This window comes from Carettochelys insculpta, chromosome 17, assembly GCF_033958435.1.
Source record: "Carettochelys insculpta isolate YL-2023 chromosome 17, ASM3395843v1, whole genome shotgun sequence".
NCBI classification, from domain to species: Eukaryota; Metazoa; Chordata; order Testudines; family Carettochelyidae; genus Carettochelys; species Carettochelys insculpta.
Genome location: NC_134153.1, coordinates 33,242,740 through 33,268,025, shown reverse-complemented (window position 1 = coordinate 33,268,025; position 25,286 = coordinate 33,242,740). Strand labels below are relative to the sequence as shown.

The 25,286-nt window shown below is 46.0% G+C and overlaps 1 protein-coding gene across 4 annotated transcripts in view; it reads right to left on the bottom strand.

Moving 5' to 3' along the window:
- The window catches only part of PHF20 (PHD finger protein 20), a 230,776-nt gene that overhangs the window by 112,645 nt on the left and 92,845 nt on the right, over nt 1-25,286 (bottom strand). For 3 of the 4 annotated variants that reach the window (XM_075012107.1, XM_075012108.1, XM_075012110.1), the window contains 2 exons: nt 9,665-9,853; nt 5,636-5,719 (listed from right to left, as the gene is read on the bottom strand). In XM_075012107.1, the coding sequence (XP_074868208.1) occupies nt 5,636-5,719; nt 9,665-9,853 (273 nt within the window). The remainder of the gene's footprint in view (nt 1-5,635; nt 5,720-9,664; nt 9,854-25,286) is intronic. The other variant, XM_075012109.1, reaches the window with a different exon arrangement.

Genomic DNA, 25,286 nt, shown 5'->3' with positions numbered 1-25,286 from the left:
CAGCTTTTGACATACTTAAGTCTTTAATTGTCCCCTTATTCAAGATGAGGTAAAGGAATATCCTAGGACATGTGACTTATGTCTGAAGCAGAAGAAACCATTGTTACTGCAGAAAGAGAGAGAATTTTCTCCTGAGCTGTGTCAACAGAAGTGCTTCAATGTGACTTCTCTGCAGCATCACCAATGGGAAGTTGATGCTTTGGAGGAGAGTCTGATATGGATGATGATACTATGGAGCCGAGTCGCAAAACTGGAAGGAACCGAAAGGTCAATTCCATAACAAAACTGGTTTGTGTGCAGCCCCCAGCAGATTTTTCTTTGGGTCAGTGAGTCCTGACCCAGAAAAGATTCCCCATTTCTGCTGTAGAGAGAGATGAGACCATTGCTCCCCAACTGCTAGCAACAACAGCCTATCTTCGGAGCAAAGAGAGGAGACTAAGACTAAGTAGTAATTAGACAAGGGGTCTGCAACCTGCAGCTCTTTAAGGACTTCTCTGTGGCTCCCAATGCTATAACTGCAAAGTTAAAAACAAAATAATTATTTTCGATAAATAGTAAATGTCTAAAGGCCCCAAAATGAACAACTAATATACACAGCAAACAAGATGTGATCTTGAAATGGTGGATAACTCCCCCTAGTGTCCACCACAGAGAGAGAAGGTTCAGAAGTTAAAGTCAGGAAAATAGTGGTACAAACATACACAAAGTGTGAGGAAACAGAGTATGTAAAAAGTTTGAATGTCCTGCAGTAATCATGTATTGCATTACAAATCAATGTGTACGTGCTGTTCTTAAAATAGGTGTTACAAAAAGTATGGTTTGATTTTTTTTATTAAGGACTTTCTCATAAGCACATACATTGTGGATCTTGAATTATTGAGTTTTTTTCCCGACTTCGAAAAAATGGCTTTTCTTGCTATTTTGCATGCTGACCCCTTAATTACACTATTCCTGAGAGGTGTTTGTCTACCCGTACTTAAAAACCTTCAAACTCCCTAAACAATGAGTTCCACTTCTTAAGTTCATTGACACCGATAATGCTTTTATCAGACAGCTTGGAAATCAGTATAGGTATTGTTTATTTACCTGGAATCTTTTGCAATTCACTTACCCTCTCAAAAATGGAGAGAGATGATCTTCCCTGCATACAAAGACTGAAAAGTTTGTCACAGCTGGGTGCCCCAGAAGGTATTACTCATGGGCTTTTTAAGTCCAGTATGGTAGGGACATGCAGTCTCTTTTCCCTGTCTTTTTTGCTTTCTCTTCGCTTTGATTTCTGCCACCTTCTACCAGTACGCGCATGTGCGCACACACACGCACACCCCCATTCTCACACACACACACACGCATTCAAATTTTTTTTCCCTGCAGTGAGTAAGCAGTGTTCTGATGGCGGGGTACAGGGACGGACCCCACATCTCTCCTGTGTTCTGGTGTGCTTATCATACATCTATTTGTCATGCTACCTTTTCTGTGGCTTTATTTCCCTTCCCAAAATAAACAAACAAATATAAATTGTAGACTTTTGTTTCCAACCACCACACACTAACTTCTCAGTAACTGGCTTACAAAGGAAATGATCTCCCAGGAGAGGCAGTTATTTTTCCAAATAAAGCAGGAAGTTGAAATATTGGTAAGGAATACAGGTTAGGACTGGACCTTTGCATTTAGGAGTAATTTTTGAGAAATGGATTTGTCCTAAACTGTGGACTTCATCTCTCATCTTTTGGTGGACATAAAATCATTCAGAGCCCTTTGGAGCCACCGGACTTTTTTTTATTTGCACTTACTTAAAAACATACTTGTGGCCGGAGTCTGTTGGTTGGTTCTAATATGCCCTCATTGATGGGGAGAAAAATCCTGGACTGAGTTGCTGATCACAGAATACAGAACAGCTTCTGGAACTTTTGTGGAACAATTATTTTCTGTGTTCAACTTATGTGCAATGTGGGACTTTCTGTAAGCTTTATTTTGTAGCAGTTGCTGTTTATAAATACCATAACTCTAAGAAATCCTGGCTGTTCCTTTGTAAAAGAAATTGCTTTCTCTGAAGTGAGATTTCCTTTCTGTCAGTGAGGAAAGTGATTGTGAGCATGCGTGCAATGGAATCAGTCCCTGGAGCCAGTCTGTCTGAACAGACAGCTGTGACTGCAGTGAGACACACTGGACCCACTCGCTATACCTTGGTTTCCTCCACTGTCCCTGTGCAACACTTCACGCCTGTGAGTTTGCCTGTGTAAGTGTGAGAGTGCAGGAAGGTAAGAGTGTGGATGTGTGCCTGAAACCAAGTTCCCCTTTTTCTTTTAATCCAACAGTGGCATTTAATAAAATACATATGAATGTAGCCCTGGGGTGGTCTTTAGTATAAATTAAGGTAACAATTCTGGAATGCTTCGGAGGTCTCAGTTGCTGTGAGAGTGCTGCCGTCACAGCCTCACATCAGGTGGAGACAGAGGCCTAAGTTGATTGTTCACTACTCATGCTGGCCAACATCACGCTCTGGTACTGGAGGCCTGGGCAAGGATGATGCTGGTGAGCAGAATCTCTATTTCTTTCTGGATGCACAAGAAAACAGACTGTCCTGGAACATGTAATAACAAAGCACAATAAGGCCAGAATGTACAAGGTAACTTCCTATAGATATAGTGCCCTGGTTGAAAATGGCCAGCTCTGCTGTCTCACCTGGATCAGAGCTCTTAAAAGCAATCTTCAGTACTGTCTTGGGAGTCATTCTTTGATAACCGAGATGCAACCTTGCTGGGGAACGTAAACAAGTGAGGATGTAAATACATAGCTTTCTTCAAATTGTTGTGACAGAGTGGGATGGCCTCTGCACTGGATTCAACGTCAGCTGCCGCTCAGGAACAGCAGACATCAGAGCTACTATGGGGGCACACCTGAAGTCCTATATAAGTTCAATTGTGGGCGCTTACATTGGCACTAAAGTCAGTTTCAGTGCTCCTTCACTCTGTACAATTTTCATCTTTCCAAAAGACTTGAGCAGGATGGGCAACCTGAGGCCCACTGGGGTTTTACGTGTGGCGTGAGATATTTTGTTTACTCTTGTTCACATGCAGGGATGCAAGATTCTGCTGGTTTCGGTCACCATAGGTTTTTTCCTACTGGTATTACTGAAGTGACAAAAATACAAAGCATGAGAACACAACGCAACGTGCATGCTTATTGCACACAACATTGACTAAGTGCCATGAGCTCCCTCTAGATACAATCAAAGCATACCTATAGGTCAATTGGCACTTTCACAAATGCTAAATAGGCAAGTACAGATTGCAAAACTACCCTGTTCTGTGAAACCGCTTTGGTTACGGCAATCTTGCAAGCCCACTAAGATGAAGAAGGGCCTTGAAGAAAACTACTGCCACACCAAGCATAAGTCTAGTCATGGTCCTGCCCCAGGAAAGAAGAGGCAACAAACGTCTCCACCAGATAGAGCGATAACACCATCACAAGATGAGCAGAATTTGAACCCTGACTGTTTAGAGCTCACTAAAGTTGTGCAGAATGCTTCATCGTGTTGTTCAAGGGTGTTTTGTTTTGTTTTTTTGGGGGGGGAGCCCAAATGAAAGAAAGAAAGAAAAAAAAGAGGGGCAACAAATTTTCTTCAATATAATCAAAAGGGATAAAATTTGAAGCTCTGTAGAAATAGTGCATCATACACTCACTGGATTGCATCTCACTGTCATGGATAGTTCAGAAGGAACTGAGGGAGAATTGAGACTCCTCTGCCCTGTATGTCCTCATTTGGAAGAGCAGAGATAGCATAGGTGCAGATGCCAAAGACTATACTATTCAAAAGAGTCCAATATTGAGCATATCACAGAACCACAGGGCTGGAAGGGACCTCAGGAGGTCATCTAGTCCAGCCTTCTGCTTCAAGCAGGATCAACCCCCACTAAGTCATCCCAGCCAGGACCTTGTCCAGCCAGGACTTAAAAACCTCAAGGGATGGAGAATCCACCACCTCTCTAGGCAACACATTCCAATGCTTCACCACCTGCCTGGTAAAGTAGTTTTTCTTAATATCTAACCTACACCTCTCCCTCTTCAACTTCAGACCATTACTCCTTGTTCTGCCATCTGAAACCACTGAGAACAGTTTCTCACCCTCCTCTTTAGAGCTCCCCTTCAAGAAGTTGAAGGCTGCTATTAAAGCACCCCTCAGTCTTCTCTTCTGTAAACTAAACAAGCCCAAATCCTTCAGCCGATCCTCATAGGTCTTGTGTTCCAGACCCTTAATCATTTTTGTTGCCCTTCACTGAACCTGCTCCAGCAAATCCACATCCTTTTCATACTGGGGGGCCCAAAACCAGACACAATATTCCAGATGTGGCCTCACCAGTGCCGAATAAAGAGGAATAACTACTTCTCTAGATCTGCTCAAAATGCTCCTCCTAAGGCACCCTAGTATGCCATTAGCCTTCTTGGCTACAAGGGCACACTGTTTACTCATATCCAGCCTTTCATCCACCATAACCCTTAGGTCCCTTTCCATCGTACTGCTGCTGAGTAACAATGCTTGGGATTCTTCTGCCCCAGGTGCAGGACTCTACACTTCTCCTTATTAAACCGCATCAGATCTCTTTTGGCTCAGTCCTCCAATTTATCGAGGTCCCTCTGGATTCTCTCTCTACCCTCCAACGAATCTACCTCTCCCCCTAGTTTTGTGTCATCCGCACATATGAGAAAATACACCCAGAGCGGAACTGACAAGACACACAAGATAAAGAACAACAGGTATGACAGGTGTAAAACTCTCTACTGACCTTCATGAAAATGTCCTCCCTAAAGCACCAGAATCATTTTGGGATAAATTTTCAAAATTGCTCCATACCCACAATTAAAGTTACATACTCAAAAGAGCTCAGCTCCCAGTTAGGCAACTAAAAAAAAGTGACCAAATTTTCAGCAGCTCAGACTAAAAAAAGTGACAAGAAAGAAACAATACCATTGTCATACCATCACTTTCAGGCACACTGATTTGTACACTTTTGGGGGAAGAGGGATATTTTGGGAAAGTTCTCCTTGGGCACATCCCTCCCCTCTTCTCCCCCGACTCCCTCCCAGCCACTACCACAGCAGCTGAATTTTTACTCAAGTAACTTTCTGGGTACTTTTTCCACCTCTAGTTTTTACCAGCCATCCAACCCAATGGCTGGACCCTTCAATCAACAACAAAATGCCATTCTATTCACACGTCACCTTCAATGGATTATTACATCAGAACCGGTGGGCTACAGTTACACTACAGCGATCTGTCTACAGAAGTTACTGTCTGAAGAGATGTTCTGACAAAAGTTCTGTCTACAGATCAAGTCTACACATAAAAGTGGACCCATCGTTTGATCTGTTCTGTCAAAAAATGGGCCCTCTGGAGCATTTACACAGCTTGTTTTGTTTACAGTTTCTGCTGACAACATGCATTGTGTGTAGATGGTCCACAAGTTTCATCAACAAAAATCACCAGTGTAACTGTAGCCATGGTGATTAAATGACAAGACAATATGATTTTTCCTATAAACTGAGACTGGTCATGGAAAAAATTCTGAACTGGGTTCGGGAGTCAAACTGAAAAACTAAAGCCACTTTTTATGGGGGGAAAAAAAAGATATTTTACCAGACTGTGTTTTCTTTTTCTTTTTCTTCAACTTTGACTTTACACAGTCTTGGGACTTCTTCTCTTTATTCTTCCCTTTAACAGCTGAAATTAGATAAAATTGCAATCTTTTAGAAAGAACAGCTCACAATGAGGCTCCCATTTTGTATCATACACATTAACTTAGAAGTATGTTATCGTATGCAACTATGAACAACTCAGATGAAAAAAGGAGAACAGACTTTCTGCTGGTTGTTACAAGTTCCTGTGTGCAAGCATTTTTCAGCAACAGTAAAGCGAGCCAAATTAATACAAATTATAGTATTTGTATTCTAGTAGCACATGAGAAACACACATAAGAAACCAAGATTAAGTCATTTTCCCAATCTCATATATCGCACAACTAGGAATTTACTGCTGAGAACTGTGCACATACTATTGTTGCTCAAAGCACCTCTCTTCACTGCAATTGTCCACATTTTGTTCCAACTCACTTGCTATGTTGTATTTTAAATTGAAAGCTCTCTGTAGAAGGAAACATGTTTTTTCTCTGTTTGTACAGTGTCTACAACAATAGGGCCCTGACCTGGTTGACCTCTCTACATGCAATCAAACTAGAAAAAAAAGTTCCTCAAATGACTTAAATCAATAATTCAAGACCACAAAGTGCAAGCCATAAATAGTGAACCCAACAGATCCTAACACCTCCTATACATATACATGAGTAAACCACATATGCAGCACCTATAACACCTAATTTAGCATACCCGCACAGCAAATGCACGTCCATAACCAGTCTGGTTGATCAAACTGAAACTTTCAGCTAAACAAGAGTGATTTAGCAGCTGCCACAGGAATGGGCCTCTTAGCTCTGTCTCTGTACAGCTTTAACTCTATCTTCCCCATCCCTGCACTCTGGTGTCCCATACAATTTTGGAAAACTTCAAGGAGGACACATATCATATATGCCACCTATCAATTCTCCTCTTCCAGCAGCTGCGCCAGCCAGCTAGCCATCTATAGCTCACTGGTTGGCAAATGAGAGATGGAGACACAACAAGAGGTTCATCAGATGGGGACTACAAATGTATGGACAGAAAATATATATACCTCAACCAGGAAGCCTTACTGCAGGCAAAATAGGAGAATGTTAAGAAAAATATAGATGGCAATCCCAACCTCCCATACACGTTTACTCCTACCTCCTTATTTTCATCCTTCTCCCAACAAATGGCGCCTTCCTACCCCTTTCTCTCCTCCCTCTTCCCCCTCACTTTAGAGAGCCACTATCACACAGATCCTCCTATTGCCATTTCTTCCTTCCTGGTCACATGGAAATGGTGAACACCGTTTTTAAACATGTTAAATGTAACATTTTTCAACTTGTATTAGCAGACATGAGTGTGACAAGAGTAAATGTAAAGTTTGGGGTATGTAGAGAGTGTAGTTATGTAGCAAGAGAAACCTGGGAGAAAGGATAAATAACCCTGATACACATTTCGTAACAGTGATTTTTAAGTGCTTATATCTTACTAGCAACGAAGGGTCCTGTGGCACCTTATAGACTAACAGAAAAGTTTTGAGCATGAGCTTTCGTGAGCACAGACTCACTTCATCAGTCCGTGCTCACAAAAGCTAATGCTCAAAACTTTTCTGTTAGTCTATAAGGTGCCACAGGACCCTTCGTTGCTGTTACAGATCCAGACTAACACGGCTACCCCTCCGATATATCTTACTAGAAGATTTACTCAGCTTCACTCAGGTCCTTAAAGTAAATTTTGTTTTCCTTCTTAAATCATTATTCAGGGGTAGATTGAAGGATTAGGGGTGCAGTCTGCAGGATGCTACAACCCCAACCCTCTCGCATCACAGCACCGTGGGAACAGATAAGTACCACCAGTATGTGGCTGCAGCAGTGGACGCAACCAAGGGAAGGATGCATGCTCCCCCAGTTGGTAGATACACAGACAGACATTCAAATACTCTCAAAAACATAGTAAATAACTGTCCCTTTCTCCACCCTGCCTCCTGCTGAACCAATGGGGTATTAGCTGTCCCAGTCCCCATCTTGGGCCCCTGGCTGCTGCCCCTGTCTTCATTCTACAGTATATCTGTCCCTGCTACCAGACCCCTCCTTTTCCATTTTATGAAAAACAATCAAATTCAAGGCATATCCCATTGTCCTAGCAAAACAAAACCTTTACTTTTAAGTAATGATAAGATGCTATACACATAAAATATGGGGGTCCTTGCTTTTATCATTTAGGAGGAGTTCTTGAACAGACTCACAGACAGATGGCTACAAAGTGTCTAAAATATATAGTGGATTCCAGACACACTTGTCAGTGCTTGCAATATCTTTAAAAATGCAAGATATGCCAATGTTTTCCATTCTGAGGTTTTGAAAGATGGCAATTGGACTGGACTAAGCTGCAGAAGTTTTGAAGACCTGCCTAAGACAAGTCCGGGCCAATTCTGCCATGTCATTGAAACAGAAAAAAAAATATCTTAGCTATTTGTATATGAACAGCTAATGAACTAGCTTAAAAAAAGTCTCCATCTCCAAAGAGACTGGAAAGGTTCACATTAATACAGAAATATGACTATAAGGAAATGCAGTGATGAGGATGTACAACCCCGTATAGCCACATTCTCAGTACATTGTGACAATGAGAAGGGAGGCTGTGAGCTAGAGCACTCTAGTTGACAGATAAAAGGGGGCCGAATTGTACCTGTAAGTGTGAATACATACACTTACTGAATTCCCCCCAACACACACACACACACACACACACACACACCAAACTCAGTGTAACGTAATAATTCAAGAGTCAAATTCTCATTCTTCCACACCCTGCTGCATATGGGTGATGTGAGATACAGGTAGCATGCAGGCAGAAGTTCCTTTAAACTAAAAGAGATTTGGAGAAACGTTTTTGTGCAATGATAAGATTTCAAAGTATCCTAATGTTCCCAGGAAGAGTTATATCAGCTTGCAAAGCAGTATGGCACATCGGAGGCTGTGGCAAGAGCAAAACCGGGGTCATTAGGTAAATGTTTCATAGGGCACATTCCCCTTCTCCCAAAATGTATATGTCAAACACAAAGTACGGAGGCTGGGTTGTAGCAGAGAACAACTATGTTACCTGCATGCTACGTGCAAAGACTGAAATGGAAGGCAGGGGCAAGTTCCTCAGTCTTCAAATCTCAAGAAGTGCCCAGCTGTTGCTAGAAGCATGCTGGAGATTTTAAGAAGGGTAAAAGTCTCTGGAGCATCAATATCCCCATGTTCCTGGGACAAGGGGGCTCTGGGATTTGCAGCACATACACTTCTGAGCCTCTTGGCCATGCATTTGTGCCAAGTATGAATTAAGGATTCCAATGCTTATCACAAATGCTGCATCCAAATGGTAGATGCACTAGTCATAGCCCACTGACCTCCTTGACTCTGTTTGACCACTCCAACATTAACAGGGACATGAGGGGAGAACCCTGGTAGCTAACATGGAGGCAACAAAGCATCCTTAGGGCAGCATTTCCCAAGTGGTGTTCTGTGAAGTGAAAATTAGGGTTCCATGAGAAAATTCTATTATAATAGCCAACTCCTCTGCAGCTCCCTGCCCTGCCACCACAAACAACAGAACTGAATTTAGGCTGCGTCTACACTTGCTGCGGAAGATCAACACTTAGGTTCAATCACACATGCATGAAATGGCGTGTTCTGGGGTCAATGTCAACCCCGGAACTCCTTACGAGCTCAAGGATTAAGGAATGCAGACGGCAAGAACGCTTCCATCAGCATTCTCCAGTAAGGACAGGGACGAATATCAACAGCTGCAAATATCAATTTTTGATACACAATTGGCATACCTAAACTTGCGTAGCAGCCGTAGATATTCAAGATAAATATAGACCCAGCCTTAATTAGTAAGTCAGCTGGCAGGACAACGGGAGGGATCTGGATGTTAAACCAACTGAATTTAGTTCCATTATTTCAGTAGAGGCAGGAGAGGAAGCTGCAGAGAGTCCCTCACTCTTTAGCTGCCATACCATTTTCAGTTTTTTCCCCTTCTTGATGTTTCTCATGAAGTCTGTCTATATGGTTCTCTTTACTTTGCTCTCGAAGGTAAGGTCTGTGAGCCTTTAATGTATGTACTGAGGAAGGAGCTGAAGTTCTTTTCTTTTCTCTTTTCTCATCTCTATGTGATGTACTCCTTAGGGCTACATGAAGAGGAGAATCTACAAAGAGAATAAAAATGAGATGCAGACTTTAATATTTTTGTTTCAAAAGTCTTCTAAAACCAAAAGAGGAGTCTTGTGCCACCAATAATTCTTGTCTGCATGTAAAGCATCCACAGAGCTACACTTTAGCATTTATACGCCTACCTATGTGACCACAGAACCATTTATAAGGATGCAGTTAACAGGCGTTGGAGGATGTGCATAATGCTCAATCAAAACTTTTCATACACAGACACTATCAATACATTCCCCATCTGTAATTCATCATAAGCTCAATATCTTCAGAAGTATCCAGGCTTTAAAGCAGAAAGGAGAAGGGAGAGTGAATACAGTGCTGAGGAGGCAACAGGTTCATACACAAAAATTCTGTTGACAAATAGCATAACACTTCTTTTCACAAAGTGCCACTATAGCTAGCAATGACCAGACTGAGGGCTCTACTAATTTAACAGTATCTGAAGCACTGCTCTTCAAAAACCCCTTTTGCCATCATTAAAGCATCAACAGTAATGCTGATTCACAAAGATGTGAATCAAGTTGCTTATAGTAGCCATATACATTCCAAAGAAGGCTACATCTCAAAAAGTATATAGTGGAACTGGAAAAAGGTTCAACAAAAGGCAATAAAGATTATCAAGGGTTCAGCCGCTAAGAAAAGAGACTGAAGGGAGATATGACAGAGGTCAATAAAGTCAAACTGTGCAAAAAGTAAATAGAAAAGAAGAGGAATTTATTCACCTTTGGAAATAACGGGAAAACTTCAAGACCAGCAGCTCCATTTCAGGTTGCTCAGACCCCTTTTGGCCCATACACAGTCTTGTGTCCCACTCCAAGACTATGAATGGTTGCACTGACAGACTGACCTCAGTTCCATTTCTACTGTAAAATTCACTGAGGAAACTGAAGCAGATAGGACTATATATTTCTAACAGAAGCATCCAATCTAGAACTCTAGACCACAGCACAATTCGTGGAAAAGCGCATATGGCAGTCCAAGTGATAGCCTTACCAGTGTCCAGAACAGAAAGAAGCCTTGAGTAATGCCAGTGTTGTAGAAATAAGTGCTGTAGAATGGGTCAGCATTATAGAACGTGATTGCTGATGATTTTTAACACTATGCAATCAAAAAAAAAAAATCCACCCAGAGTCTCTCCAGGGTGAAATCACCAAAATGTTAGCCCCATCTGCAGTTACAAATTGTCTGGGTCATTTCCAAAAAGATTTAAGTTATGTTTTCACTAAACACCTTACATTACAAACAGCTGTGCTGCTGCAGTCACACATCTTTGCAAGGTGAAGAATGGATTGAAGGCTGAATGCAAGACACAAACAACCAGATAAATCAGATAAGGATACAATACTGTTATGGGCTTTGCTGAGATTATTACCATGATCCTGGCTTTGCCATGCTTGATCTTGTTTATCGGCCTACTAACTGCTGCGTTCAGTGAAAGACATATAGAAGGCCTGTAGTCCAATGAATGAAGAGTGCATTACCCAAAAAGAAAGAGGACCCTGTTGGGTTCTTAAGCAAAAATATTTGCATTTCCTGTTGAAAAGGTCTAATTTTTGGAATACTCCAACTCAGAAATATTTGACAGAGTCTGACAACCATTCATACTCCTAAAAGTGACTGCTGAGGTCATCTGCTAACCTATTTTGTATCCCTGAAAGGTAAGCTACCATAACAGGGATTCAATTCCTTATTCACCATTTCCAGAATTTTACCACTTCACCACAAAGGGAGAGGGATCTGGCCCCTTCTTGATACAGAGCATGAAAGCTTTGCAGTCTGTCAGGATTATCACGGACATGTTTCTGACTGAAGGCAAAATGTCCACATAGATGTTCCTAAACAGCCTAACAGGGACATGTGTTCCTATGTTGGGGAATGAGTGTAGGGAATCCCAGGAGGGCGACAGAGAATGTGATCAGAAAATGTCCTAGTTTTAAAATCCATTTTTCTCTTCCCAAGCCTCTAAAAATAAAGCAAATGGATACGGAGGATAAGATTCTCCCAAGCTGCAGATAAAATGGAAATACTACTGACCAGAAAAGCCTTCCAAAAACCTAGAGAATCTGGCAAAATCCAAGGCAACTGCTTGTAGAAGAGGAAAAGAGCCACTGAGAAAACCCTCAGGCAGGCTGGAGTGGCTACAGGAGGAAATAGCCTTTCAGGGGCCAGGAAGCCACATAAAACCAGCTCAAAGACCAGAAAGCTGGAACAGGTTCTGTGGACATACGGAAATCAGTGGATGTGATACACCTTGACTTCAGCAAAGCTTCTGATACGGTATCCCTCAACATCCTTGCCCACAAGTTAAGGAAATGTGGATTGGATCCCTGGACTATTAGATGGATAGAAAGCTGGCGTGATGGTCATGCTCAATGGGTAGTGGTCAATGGCTCAAAATCTGGATGGCGAGTGGCTTCAAGCGGAGTACCCCAAGGCTCGGTTCTGGGGCCGGTGTTGTTCAACATCTTTATTAATGACCTGGATGAAGAGACAAAGCTAGGAGGTCAGGTAAATACGTTGGAAGTTAGACAGAGGATCCAGAGTGACCTGGATAAACTGGAGGATTAGGCCAAAAGAAATCTGATGCAGTTCCATAAGAAGGAGAAGTGCAGAGTCCTGCACCTGGGATGGAAGAATCCCAAGCACTGTTATACGCTGGGGAATGACTGGCTAAGCAGCAGTACAGAGGAAAGGGACATATGGGTTATGGTGGATGAAACGCTGGATATGAGTTAACAGTGTGCCCTTGCAGCTAAGAAGGCTAGCATCACATTAGGGTGCATTAGGATGAGCTTTTCAAGCAAATCTGGAGAAGTTGTTCCCCTCTATTCGGCACTGGTGAGGCCACATCTGGAATACTGTGTCCAGTTTTGGGGCCCCCAGTATAAAAAGGATGTGGATTTGCTGGAGTAGGTTCAGCGAAGGGCAGCAAAAATGATTAAGGGTCTGGAGCACAAGACCTATGAGGATCGGCTGAAGGATTTGGGCTTGTTTAGTTTATAGAAGAGAAGACTGAGGGGTGATTTAATAGCAGCCTTCAGGTTCCTAAAAGGGAGTTTTAAAGAGGAGGATGAGAAACTGTTCTCAGAGGTGTCAGATAGCAGAACAAGGAGTAATGGTCTGAAGTTGAAGAGGTAGAGGTGTAGGTTAGATATTAAGAAAAACTACTTTACCAGGCAGGTGGTGAAGCACTGGAATGCGTTGCCTAGAGAGGTGGTGGATTCTCCATCCCTTGAGGTTTAAGTCCTGGCTGGACACGGTCCTGGCTGGGATGACTTAGTTGGGGATGGTCCTGCTTGAAGCAGAGGAGTGGGCTAGATGACCTCCTGAGGTCCCTTCCAGCCCTGTGATTCTATAGGTTACGGTCCCAGGCCAGCAAACTGACAGGTGAAGTTGGTCCACACCCCTGAGAAAGTGCCCCACTCTGGGGAGCACAAACCCCAAACTCCCACCATCCCCAGGATGGAAGGTCGATATGGCTGCTAGGTGCACCCCAATGGATGAAGAATTAAGTCCTAGTTGCTTCAGTGATATGAGGTAAGCTAACTCCTGTGGGACAGAGGTAGACAGAGGCACAAGATCACACTGGATGCACCAACAGGAGAAGGATGTCCAGTTAGCCATATATAACAGTCACACAGATGATTTGCAGCTGCTGAGGATGACACACTGTACTGTCCCCGAACAGGCCTGCTTGGAAGTCATCAAACATGAAGCCACCACACCAAGAGGTGGAGAGACTAGTGGCCCGGGTGACAGAAGCAACCACGGTTTTGTGTGATGAGATCTGGAACCCATGGAAGTCAAATGGGAGGAAGCACAGAAAATTCCATCAGCATGGGGTCCCAATGCTGTCAAGCCCAGGCTAGGGCTATAAAGGGTTATGTCCACCTTGTCCCTTCAGACCTTGAGGAACACCTTGCATACAAGGGGAAATGAAAGAAAGGCGTAGAGCACAACCCCTGGTCCACAGAATGAGGAATGCGTCTGCTACGGAGCCTGTGCTGAGGCCCTAGAAAGAGAAGAAACGCAGGACACTTGCAGTTGCTCCAGGACATAAAGAGGTCCAGCTGGGAAAATCCCCACATCCGGAAAATTGCGTGGATGACATCCACATAGCTCAGACACTCGTGTGCTAGGAATCGACAAATGAAATGGTTCACCAGCTGGTTCTGGACCCTCTGGAGATATGACACCTCCAAGTGAATGGAGTGGGCTATGCAGAATTCCCATAGCCACAGAGTTCCTGAGCAAAGGAGAGGAGCATGCCCCCCTGCCAGTTCTTAACATACATGGCTGTTGTAGACACGCCAGACAAGTGAGGTGAATGACCCAGAGCTCGAGCACATTGACATGAAGTGACAGCTCTTCCACTGTCCACATCGCCCAAGTTGAGAGACGTTCCAGGTCAACACCCCACCTAGGGCTGACACAACTGTGACCAGGGGCTCGGTGAGCTGAAGCGCAAGAGGGAATGCCAATAAGGACATTCTGCACACACACAGCTGCCAGCAGAGAGCCCTGGAGACATGGTAAGGCAGAGTAACAATCATGACCAGGCTGTCACTGCTGGCTCAGCACACTGAGGGTGAGCCTACACTAGGAACTAACTTCAAAGTTAACTTCTAAGTTAGGCCCTACATCAAAGTAGCCAGCAGAGAGTCTACGCACATTCTCCCTTACTTCAAAACAAAAAAGCAGTCCAATACCACTTTAAAAACTAACAGAATGATTTCTTAGGTGATGAGGTTTCGGGGAACAGACCCACTTCTTCAGATCATAGCCATATCAGAACAGACTCAATATTTAAGGCACAGAGAACCAAAAATAGTAATCAAGGTTGACAAATCAGAAAAATATTATCAAGGTGAGCAAATCAGAGAGTGGGGGGGGGGAGGGAGGGAGGGAAGAGTCAAGAATTAGATTAAGCCAAGTTTGCAAAAGTGCAAATTTTCTGGGTCATTATAGGGGCTCTTTCGCAAACTTGGCTTAATCTAATTCTTGTCTCCCCTCCCCGCCCATCTACTCTCTGGTCTGAGGAAGTGGGTCTGTCCCATGAAAGCTCACCACTGCTTTTTTTGTTTCTAAGTAGGGTGTGTGTAAACACTCTACTTCGAAGTTCCTTACTTTGAAGTTGTACCTCAAAGTAAGCAATTTTGAAGATATTTTTGTAGTGTAGATATAGCCTGAGTCCAACCACACACATGGAGAGGGTGGAGACAGAGCCTGGCAAAAGGCACCATATAAGTGCAGGCTGCCATGCAGAGGCAGAAAAAGTATCCAAAAAGTTACTTGAAGTAAAAGTGCACCTCCTTTCACTTCTTGGTACTTGAGTACAATAAAGATGTGAGGTGTATGTATGCATACGTGTGCGTGTACTTTTATTTAAGTACTTTTCCAGAGGGATGCTGATGGTTTGGGCCTAAGTACATTCTCTCCCCACCCCCAAAAAGCAGCTGCACTTTTATTCATATAACTTTTTGGGTAGTTTTTCAACTTCTTCTGCCATGTGACACAGGAGCTGAAGGCACAAGCGAACCATGGTGCTAAGAAACTTGGAGACGGAGCGCAGGAGCTGAAATGAGTGCTTGGTAGCGCTACCTCTGATGCACAAGACCATCTCTAGAGCAGCCAGCCTTCCACATACAGGAACACCTGAACCACAAGGTGATGAGAGAAGGCAGCCACCACCTTCATACATTTGGTTAACTGGCTGGGGGCCACTGAGGGCCTGAAGGGGAGAGCCATGAATTGAAAGCGTGGGTGCCTACTGTGAACGAGAGGTACCAGCAGTAGGACAAGTGGATGGAACTATGAAAGTAAATGTTCTTTAGGTGGAGAGCGGTGCACCACTCCCACAGATTCAGGGCGGGGGAGGGGGTGGCAGCTCCCATAGATACCAAGCAGAACTTGTGAGACACCGCAAACATGACAAGCTCCCAAAGGTCAGGTCCAGGACAGGTAGAGGGCCTAACATTTACCTTGGGAACCAGGAAGCGGCAGGGGTAGAAGCCTTCTGCTCCTGGACTAAGAAGCCCCTGTTCCACCACTCCCAAGTTCTGGAGTGGGACAGGATAGTGTATCCCAAAGCAACAGTCCTGAGGATCCAGCAGTCCAACTTAACAGCCAACCACACCCAGAGAAACAAATAGAAGCTGTGTAGAAAGGGCAAGGCAGAATCCATGGGTGCACGAACTCTGATCTGGAGCACCATCAAAAGCAGCGCCTAGAGGAAGAGTTTGACCGACTGCAACCAGCCCCAAACTGTTGGCCCGTGAGAAAAAGGGGAAACATGAGCAGGAGTAACACCCCTGTGTTGATAAAGGACAAAACAGAGTGTCCTCGAGACTGGAAAAGCCTGACTGCTGCTGATGCTGCAGGGGCAGTGGCTTAAAAGCAACCTCTACGTAGCAGGCACATTCAAGCCTAAGGGGTTCGTGGTACTGTGAGAGTCCTTGAGGCTGTGGGGGCAGGTGTCACCATCTGTGGAGCTAGCAACCCCCGGCCATGAAGAAAGAGAGGTCCTGGATCGTAGTGGGATCTACAGACAGAGCCCCAATAGCCCCACCCAGGTGACTGGTGCATGGACAAGGCCAGGCAAATGGAGTGATCGAAGAATATCCCTTGCAGAGGGCCACAGCAGGCAGGTGTGATTCAACCCTTGCCCTCCTGCATAAGGGCTGAGAGCTCTGTCCTCAGATTGTCAGGCAGGGCACAACACTGCTTGTTATGCTTATTTATTTAAAGACCTGGGGCCTAGGAGCCATAGTTTTAGCAGCTGAGGATGACCATTTGGTTAGCTGTCCAGAGCATAGGTCTGTTCCAGTGGGGATCTTCTTCACTGACAGAGGTTTAGGTGCCTGGTGTCTTTGGGCTGAGGGGTTCCTCGGCACATCCTCTCCTGGCCAGCATTCATCTCCCACCCCCAGGGTGGAAGGCAGAGGATGGGCATACAGGCACCCATAACTTCTACTAGTGCCAAGTACTTGCACTGTACCCCACCAACAGCTGGGTAGACAAAGGCTGGAAGTTATCGAGCAGAAGAGGCAGCAGGTTCAGTTTCTGATTGTTTTGTTTTGCTTTGTTTTTTAAAGGGCCACATGGAGTGGGCCTTTCAGTCAGGACGCTGCTGGTAAAGCCAACTACCAAGTGACTGCCTCCACTTGGAGGAGTGTGGCCACTAGCCTCTTGTGGCATGGAAAACATTAGAGTGCCCAGGAGTAAGATGACAAGATTTCGAGGCCTCTGTAGCCACCGCAGCATTGTCTGAGGAGGAACCAAGTAGCGCTAAAGGGAGTGCCATCGATGCCAGATCCTTCACAAAAGGATGAGTAGAGGCTGCCTCCGGAGGATTAGGGTGGCAAAAGCCATGAGGTGGGCGCCTAGCAGCAGCTTCCAGAGGATAAGAGGTAGACGTTCTATGTGACCAGACAGAGGCTACTGCATGTGTAGAGTCATGGAGCAGCCTGCCCAAGGGTCCCAGCATGGCCACTGAGCTCAGTCATTGGGCAGCTACTACGTTCTGGTGTTGAACCCAAGGATTGGGCACCACTGAGTCAAGGAACGAGGCAGCACCACAAGACGACTGAGGGAGAGCCATTGCCTAAAAAAAACAGATGAAGTACAGCATTCAGACTCCAGCCATGAGCATGAATACTCGCATGGCAGATGAGGCGAGCAAGTGATGAAGAGATCAAGTATAGTGCCAGGATGAAGAGTGCTGAGATCCAGGTCAGTGCCGAGGAGAACGGCACACAGCAGACTGGCACCGTGACAGAGCGGGCAAAGAAAAGGTCAAATCAGTAATAGGAACAAGACCGGTTCCAAGGTCGGGACGTAGTCCATCCTGAGTAGATCCCAAAGCCCATAGGGGAATATTGGGAAGATGACACCAGAGTTACCAAGGTACAGTACCAAGTCTCAAGAAGGTGGGAAGAGCCTGGCTGTGGACACGGAATCCAAAAAGCTCATGGCAAAGGCTCAAGACAGGAAATGGGCAAGCATTGAATGGGGCAGAGATGAAGGCCACAAAGGCATCTGGCACCATCAGCGGAAATGCCCTTGCCTCAGGTGGCCATTCCAGTGCTCGAGTTGGGCCCAAAGTAACGGGTAAAAGCACCTGGATAGGCACAGACCAGAGCAATCTCATGGAACACAGCCCATAATGGGCACCTGGGAGCTTATCCATCCCACGAAGCCCCAGGCCACCCAGTACACAATGGGCAACAACAAAGCACGGAACCACCTGTGGACGAGGCCTCAGGAGCATCCAGTACTTTCCGTGCTCAAGAAATCACCACTGACAGATACGGTGCTGCAGACTCGCGCATTTGGGGACCACACACTGGACAGCGTGAACAGTGCTACACAGCTAATCATGGGCCAAAGAAACCCCTTCCAGGCACCAAGGAGGGCATGCCACACACCAATGATGCAGGTACAGGGTCTTGCCAGGGCACTTTAAATGCCACCTCTGAGAGGAGCTGCCAGAGCCAAAAGTTGCATTCCCTGCAGTTCTGGGACAATCCAACAGCCATCATGAGCAGTAAGAAGAGAACTAAGGAGTGCCGGGTTGGCATGGTCATATATAAGCTTTGCATAGGCACCACTCAAGGGGGCTTTCCAACTAACCTAGCTGGCTAGTGGCTAGGAAAAAAGCTTTCCAACAGCTGCACACACACGCACACACACACACCCTATGCAAAGAGATACTGGAAAGCACTCTGAGAAGAAGAGTCAATTACCTGTTTTGTAACTGGTTGTGTGGTACTGTCTGTGCTCATGGCAACACACTGTTCCCTTAAATCGCTCTGAAACACTTTTCACGTTAGCCATATGACTCTTAGTTCTCACATATTTATGTGGAGTCAAGCATCCTCCTTGCTCCTCAGGTCCCAGGTCTGGCATTCCCCGAAATGTGCCTCCCAGCCCAAGTCTGAGGCATCCATAACTAGAGACTGGGAGGGCTGTGGAGGATTGAAGGGCACTCCCATGAAGACCAACCCGGCAACCAGCCACCAGTGTAGTGACAACAGCACTCATGGAGGGACTGTCACTGATGTGTCTATGTTGTCCCTGAGAGGCCGATACACTGAGGTGAGCCACCACTGGAAGGGATGTATTCGTAACCTGGCGTGCTGGCGAACGTGCATGCCGCCATGTGGCCCAACAACCTGAGGCAGCCTCTGGCCATTGTGGTGGGGAACTTGATCAATATGTGGATGCAAGATGCCATAGCCTGATACCTGTTCTGAGGCAGGAAGGCCCTGGCCCACCCCACATCCAGTAGGGTGCCTACAAATTCCACCATCTGCTATGAGCCTGAGAGTGTCAAACATCTCTCGTATCAGCTGCAGGTGCTGCAAGTGACCCCTGATTAACCAGTCATCTAGGTAGGGAAACAGGTGCACCCCTTGCCTGTGCAAGGAGGCTGCCACCACCGCCATGCATTTGGTGAAGACCCTCAGGGTACAGAGACCAAACGGGAGAACGGCGAACTGCTAATGGTCCTTCCCTACCACAATCAGAGGAACCTCCTGTGGGGCAGATAAATTGCTGTATGGAAATATGCATCCTGTAAGTCGAGAGCAGCAAACCAGTCCCCTCGTTCCAGCATCGGGATAATTAGTCCCAGGGACAGTATATAAAACCTTATCTATTTCACAAATTTGTTTAGGTTTCGCAAGTCCAAAATGGGCCTTAGCCCCACTTTTGCCTTCAGGATTAGGAAACAACAGGAATAAAACCCCTATCCCCGAAACTGTTGGGGAACCCCTTCTATAGCTTCTCATTGTAGGAGGGACTGTACCTCCTGCCTGAGCAGAATCTTGTGAGAAGGGTACCTGAACAGGGAGGGAGTGTGGTAAGTGGGGGATGAAGAAAATTGGACAGTGTATTCCCTTTCCACTGTGCAAAGGACCCACTGGTCCTGACGTTATATTGCACCAGGCATGGTAGAACAGGGATAGGTGGAATGAAAATGAAAGCTGAGCTGGAACTGAGTGGTGACTGGTGTGACGCTCCTGACTGCCCCATCAAAACTGTTGTTTAGACCCTGGCAGGGGTTTTTGGTGAGTCTGGCCCAGAGTATGTTGGCCCTGAAGTCTCCTACTGGAGCGTACTCATCTCCTGGTGATATCCCAGTGTTGTTGTGGGAATTGTCTAAAATGGAGCCTAGGGTGAACTGTCGCCGTTGAGTTGTGGGGGTGTGCAGGCCCAGCAAATGCAAGGTGACCCCTGAATCCTTCAGGCTGTTTAGCCTTTTGGTCTGTCTTCTCAGAAAAGAGAGAGGACCCCTTGAAGGGAAGGTCCTGTATAGTCTGTTGGACCTTTCAGGGGAGCCCCAAGAGCTGCAGCCACGCTCCCCTTCGCATGGCTATCCCAGAGGCCATGACCCTAGTGGCAGCACCTGCAGCATCCAGCATGGCCTGCAGTGCTGCCCTAGATATGAGCTTCTGTTCATCCACCATGGCATTAAAATCAGTTTTGCTCTCTGGTGGAACCACCTCTGAGAAGCAGGATAAGGAGCTGGCCATGTTATACACATATCTGCTAACCAGAGCCTGCTAGTTAGCAATCCTTAATTGAAGGCCACTGGTCAAATAAACCTTCCTGCCATATAAGTCTAGGTGTTTGGCCTCTCTGTTTTTGGGGGAAGGGCCTTGAAACCCATCTCTCCCTGCGATTTGCTGCATCCACAAGGAAGTCAGGGGAAAGGTGGGTAAAAAGATGCTCATTGCCCTGGGCAGGAAAAAATACCAGAGCTCATTCCTTTTGGCCATGGGTAGGGCAGAGGCTGGGGTCTGCCACACATTCTTTGCCACATTGGTAATTGTTTTAATAATGGGGAATGCAACACTGGTGGACCCAGATGTTGAAAGGATGTCTGTCTCCAAGTCCGTTTTGTCCCTGACTTCCTCTGCCTGCACACCCAGGCCCTAGGCTACTCCGTGTAGTAACTGCTGGTGTGCCCTGCCACCCACCATCTCTGGGGATGCTGACGATCCCACCAGGACCTCGTCTGGGGAAGACAAGGACGACATCACTGCATCTTCCAAAGTCGCCGGCACAGGGGATATCAAATTCCCCTGTTTGAGTCCCCAACACTGTAGTCTGTGGTACTGTGCTTGGCATCTGGGGTAGAGCACCCCACAACAGTGCAGGCTGTGTTGTGGATATGCTATAGTTCGGTGCCATCACCAGCAGTGCCATGGTTCCTGGTGCCTGCAAGGTGCCCAAAGTTGGATCGGTGCCGACTGCAATGGTGCCAAACTCACCAAAGGCACCCCTGGCACCGTCAGCCCCTGAGATTGTTCTCAGAGAGGCGCACCCAATGATGCTGATGGTTCCATCCCCAGCACCTGGAGAATGCCAGGTTCCCTAGTTAGGACTCCAACGGCATGCCCTTGTGTTCTGTGGACTGCTCACGGGGTCCAAAAAGACCACTGGGGGGTGTCCTGGGAGGACACTTGCCAATCTCCAACCTCAGGGTGGTGAGTCCAGCGCCAATGTCCACTGTGGTGTGATGACTCCATACTCACACTTCTAACCGAGTTGGAGTAATAAGAGTCTGACTCTGACACCAACTCCAATGCCGGAGACCACAGTGGTGCGATGGGACCCATGTAGCACGTCAACTGTGTGCCTTGTGTCGTATGATATGGAGCGCTGAACTGGGTCACTGAAGACATGGCTTGCGGGAGCTGGTTCAGTGTCAGGAACGGTGCTGGTGCCACTGCTGCCTGTGCCTGGGACGAGCGCTCCTGCAGCGATGAGGACCCCCAGAGTGGCATTGGTCCCAGCACTGTGGTCTGTAAGAGGCCCTGCACCGCAATGAATGCCTTCTGTGTTGAGGGCAGCCTCAGAAAGCGCAAGCTCCCGCCCCACACCAGCATCGATGCCCGCACTTCATGACCCAGGTCATGGTGCAATTTGGCAGACGCCTTAGAGGGTTTTCCATGTTTAACCCTTTTGTGGGACCAGCCCCATTCCCACCTCTTTCTTGCGAGACACCGGGACTGACTTGTATGGAGCCCTGAAGCGCTGGGAGTCGACTCTTGGTCTCGAAGTTGGGGACTTTCTGATGGCACCAATGACGCACTACTCTGAACTGCCACAGGGGAAATATCTGGGCACAAGGCTGACTCTATCAGTAAAGCTTTTAAACATTGCGCTCTGTCCTTCAGAATCCTAGACTTGAAGGCCTAGCATATGACACAGTGTTCCTGGAGACTTGCCTCACCGAGGCAAGTCAAAGAAGTCCTATGCGGATCGCTTTTGGGAATTAATTTGCCACATTTTGAACAGGTTTTGAAACCTGGAGAGCCCGGCATTCCCTAGTGCTGAACGCCGAGAGGGGTTAGAATCCTGCATCAGCTCACTAACAACTAAGTGGCACTATTTACAAACAAAAGGCAACTATCTGAACTATTTACACTAATTACTAACTAATTTACAAGTAATAGCTACCAGCCGACTACACAAGAAGTGACAGAGAGCTCCAGCAACTGACAGAGTGGTGAGAAGGAACCAAGTGGGGGGCAGGTCAGGCAGTGCATATATGGGACGCCACACTGACCCTATGGCTACCAGCTAGGGCAAAAAGCTTCTGGCAACTGGGCACGCGCCAGCACACACCCAACTTGGAATGCACATGAGCAATCACTAAAAGAACATTTCATTCCCTTTCTAAAGGCTCAATTCTTAAATCTACGCATGGGAAGTGTGTGCAAAGCTCAGGAACCCATTTTCTGCCCAATCAGAGCATTATTTAAAAAGGCAAAGGCTTGCTCCATCGCTTACTGTAAAATCCACAGGAAAGGGCTATGTTAAGAGAATACACTCCAGTTCTGCCTCTAAACCCCTCGAACTATTCATCTTCCAAAAAGAAGTGGGGCTTCAGTACCTCTTTTCTTCATCACTGGTTTCATGCTGCAGGAGGGAAATCTGCCAGTTATTACGTGAACACATGCTTAAGAAGGGTTTGGCACCAGAGACAGAAACCACAGAAACTTTTTATTTGGGTGAGTCCTGCTTTGAGGAGAGGTTGGATTAGATGACCTCCTCAGGTCACTTCCAACGCCAAGCTAAGTATATGAATTAGTAATTAATTACACCAACATTTTCTTTCATTTCCACTGAGTTTACAGAGTGGAGACAAACAATGTTCCTTCCACTTCAACCTGAAGCTAATGCTAGAGCCCCAACCTACCTGGTCCAACACAGACACTATGCAAGGGTGAAATGAATCTGTGAACAGTAAAACTCAGTGACCACAACTACCTCACAAAAAACACTCCATACTGCTCCCTAGAGTGCAGAAACTGAAGTTCCTCTAAACCAGGCCCATTCAGTTCCAAAGGCCAGCCTACGCACAGCTGCTGCCACATGAATCACTGTGGTCCTGTGGCGTGAAGAAGTCTGTACTTTCTCCCATTTCAAGCCTCATGCCTGCCCTGTCCCGACTCTTCACACTCCTGCTCTGTCCTTTCGACCCCTCCCTCAAAAGCACCTCCCTCCCCCACCAGGAAGGAGACCTCAGGGATTACCTGGGGAACTGGTGTAGGGTGGCAAAAGGGTCGAGCTCCTTCCCTGCATACACTGTCATGATGGAAGCTGCAGGAACACAGAGTGACACAGAAGCCTCTGCTTTGCTCCACCACCATCTCCCAAGTCAGCTCAATTGCTCCACTTCGTAGTGGTGGTGAAAAACGGTGCGCCCCAGCTCCAGTTCAGGCTGGTTTGTGAGATGGTGGTAAAAAAGAGAAGACTGCTACATAGCGCTGCTTCCCCATGGCTCCCACCACTGTAGCAAGTGCTGGCCCCAGCCTACCCATGGCCCCACGGGCTAATCTGAGTATGAGTGACCATCCCATCCAAAGGATAGTTTGAGCAACTGCAAATCGCTCTCCAGGGCCACAGGGAAGTGCCAGCAATAGCACAGAGCTAGCACATGGAAGCTGATCTAACCCTACTGAGCTAACATTTTTTAAAATCCGTGATGGGGCATGTGGGTCCAGGGGACACACAAGCCAGCAGATGGTGCCAAGGGATGCATGGGTGAGGGATGGACACCGAGACACCCCGCCTCCCTTAGGAGCTGTGTTAGAGGGGTGTGCTCACTGGTCCATTGGGATCTGAGCACTGGCATTGGCCCTAAAGTAAATCGAACTTGAGATCCCTGCCCTAGGTGGCCATTTTGGGGTCTGCTTCTCCCAATACAGCAGAATCGTAGCAACTTCGCTTTTTATTTTTATGGGCTTTTGTGCGTGAAAAGGATATGAGCAGAACCGAATAAAAATTCAAAACCTCTAAATAAAAAATTATCTGTTTTGCCAGCTTAATTCAATAGATTGCTTGTGGATTCAGATACTCCTCAACCTAGCCACCTCCTCCCGTAGCTCCCCCACCCGCCTGACCAGCACTGAAGCCATTTTCACCAACTATTTTGTTGGACTGGTCACATTGTCCAGATGTCTGATCAGCACATCCCAAAACAGATTCTGATTTCCAAGTTGGAGGAAGGACTGAGGAGTACTGGGACACAGAGGAAGAAATTTAAGGACATGCTGAAGGCACACACAAAAAAGTGCAGCATCAATGAGAGAACACTGCCTAGGACCATCCCCAGTGGCGAGCAGTAATCTGTGAGGGGGTGGTACACTTTGAATGGTCCCACCACAGCACAGAGAAGAAAAGAGTGGCAAAAACTGCCCCACACCTCTCCAGCAGCTACCAACACCCACCCCTTCTGTGACAAGGCCTGAGGCTCCAGAATCGGGTTGGCTGGCCATCAATGGATTCAGAAATAAGAGGGTGACATGAAGACATACTACTTGTTATCAAGTCACCACCAAGTAGAGTGACATGGATAAATACTATTGAGAAGTTTTTCTTTCCTTTTCTTTTTTTGTTTTCTTTGGAATTTTTATACATGTAGAAACATTTGTGTATTTGTAAGATTATTAAAACTACACATGTACATTTTCGGACAAGTTTAAGTTGACATTCTCTTTCTTAAAGGACAGCAGGAGCGGTGAAAAATTCCAACTCCACAGTACATGCTTGCCAAAGTTTGTGATTAGGCTTAAAACCCAAGAGTTAAATAACAATAACCTGAACCGATTTTTAAACAGTCTCAGAGGGATAGCCGTGCTAGTCTGAAGCTTCACAGTCTTGTAGCAAACTAGAGACTAACAAATGTATTAGCTCATGACTTAAACTAAATGTATTAAACCTTAAAGGTGCTTCAGAACTGCTTGTTATTTGCAACACATTTTGAAGGCATTCATGGTATATTCATGCTTTCTGAATGCCTGCAGCTGGAAAAGATGTTTGTCTACATTTAAACCACCTGATTTTTCTTTTATTGGACAAAAATATTGCAAAAGGAGGGCAGCAGAAGTTAACACAAAA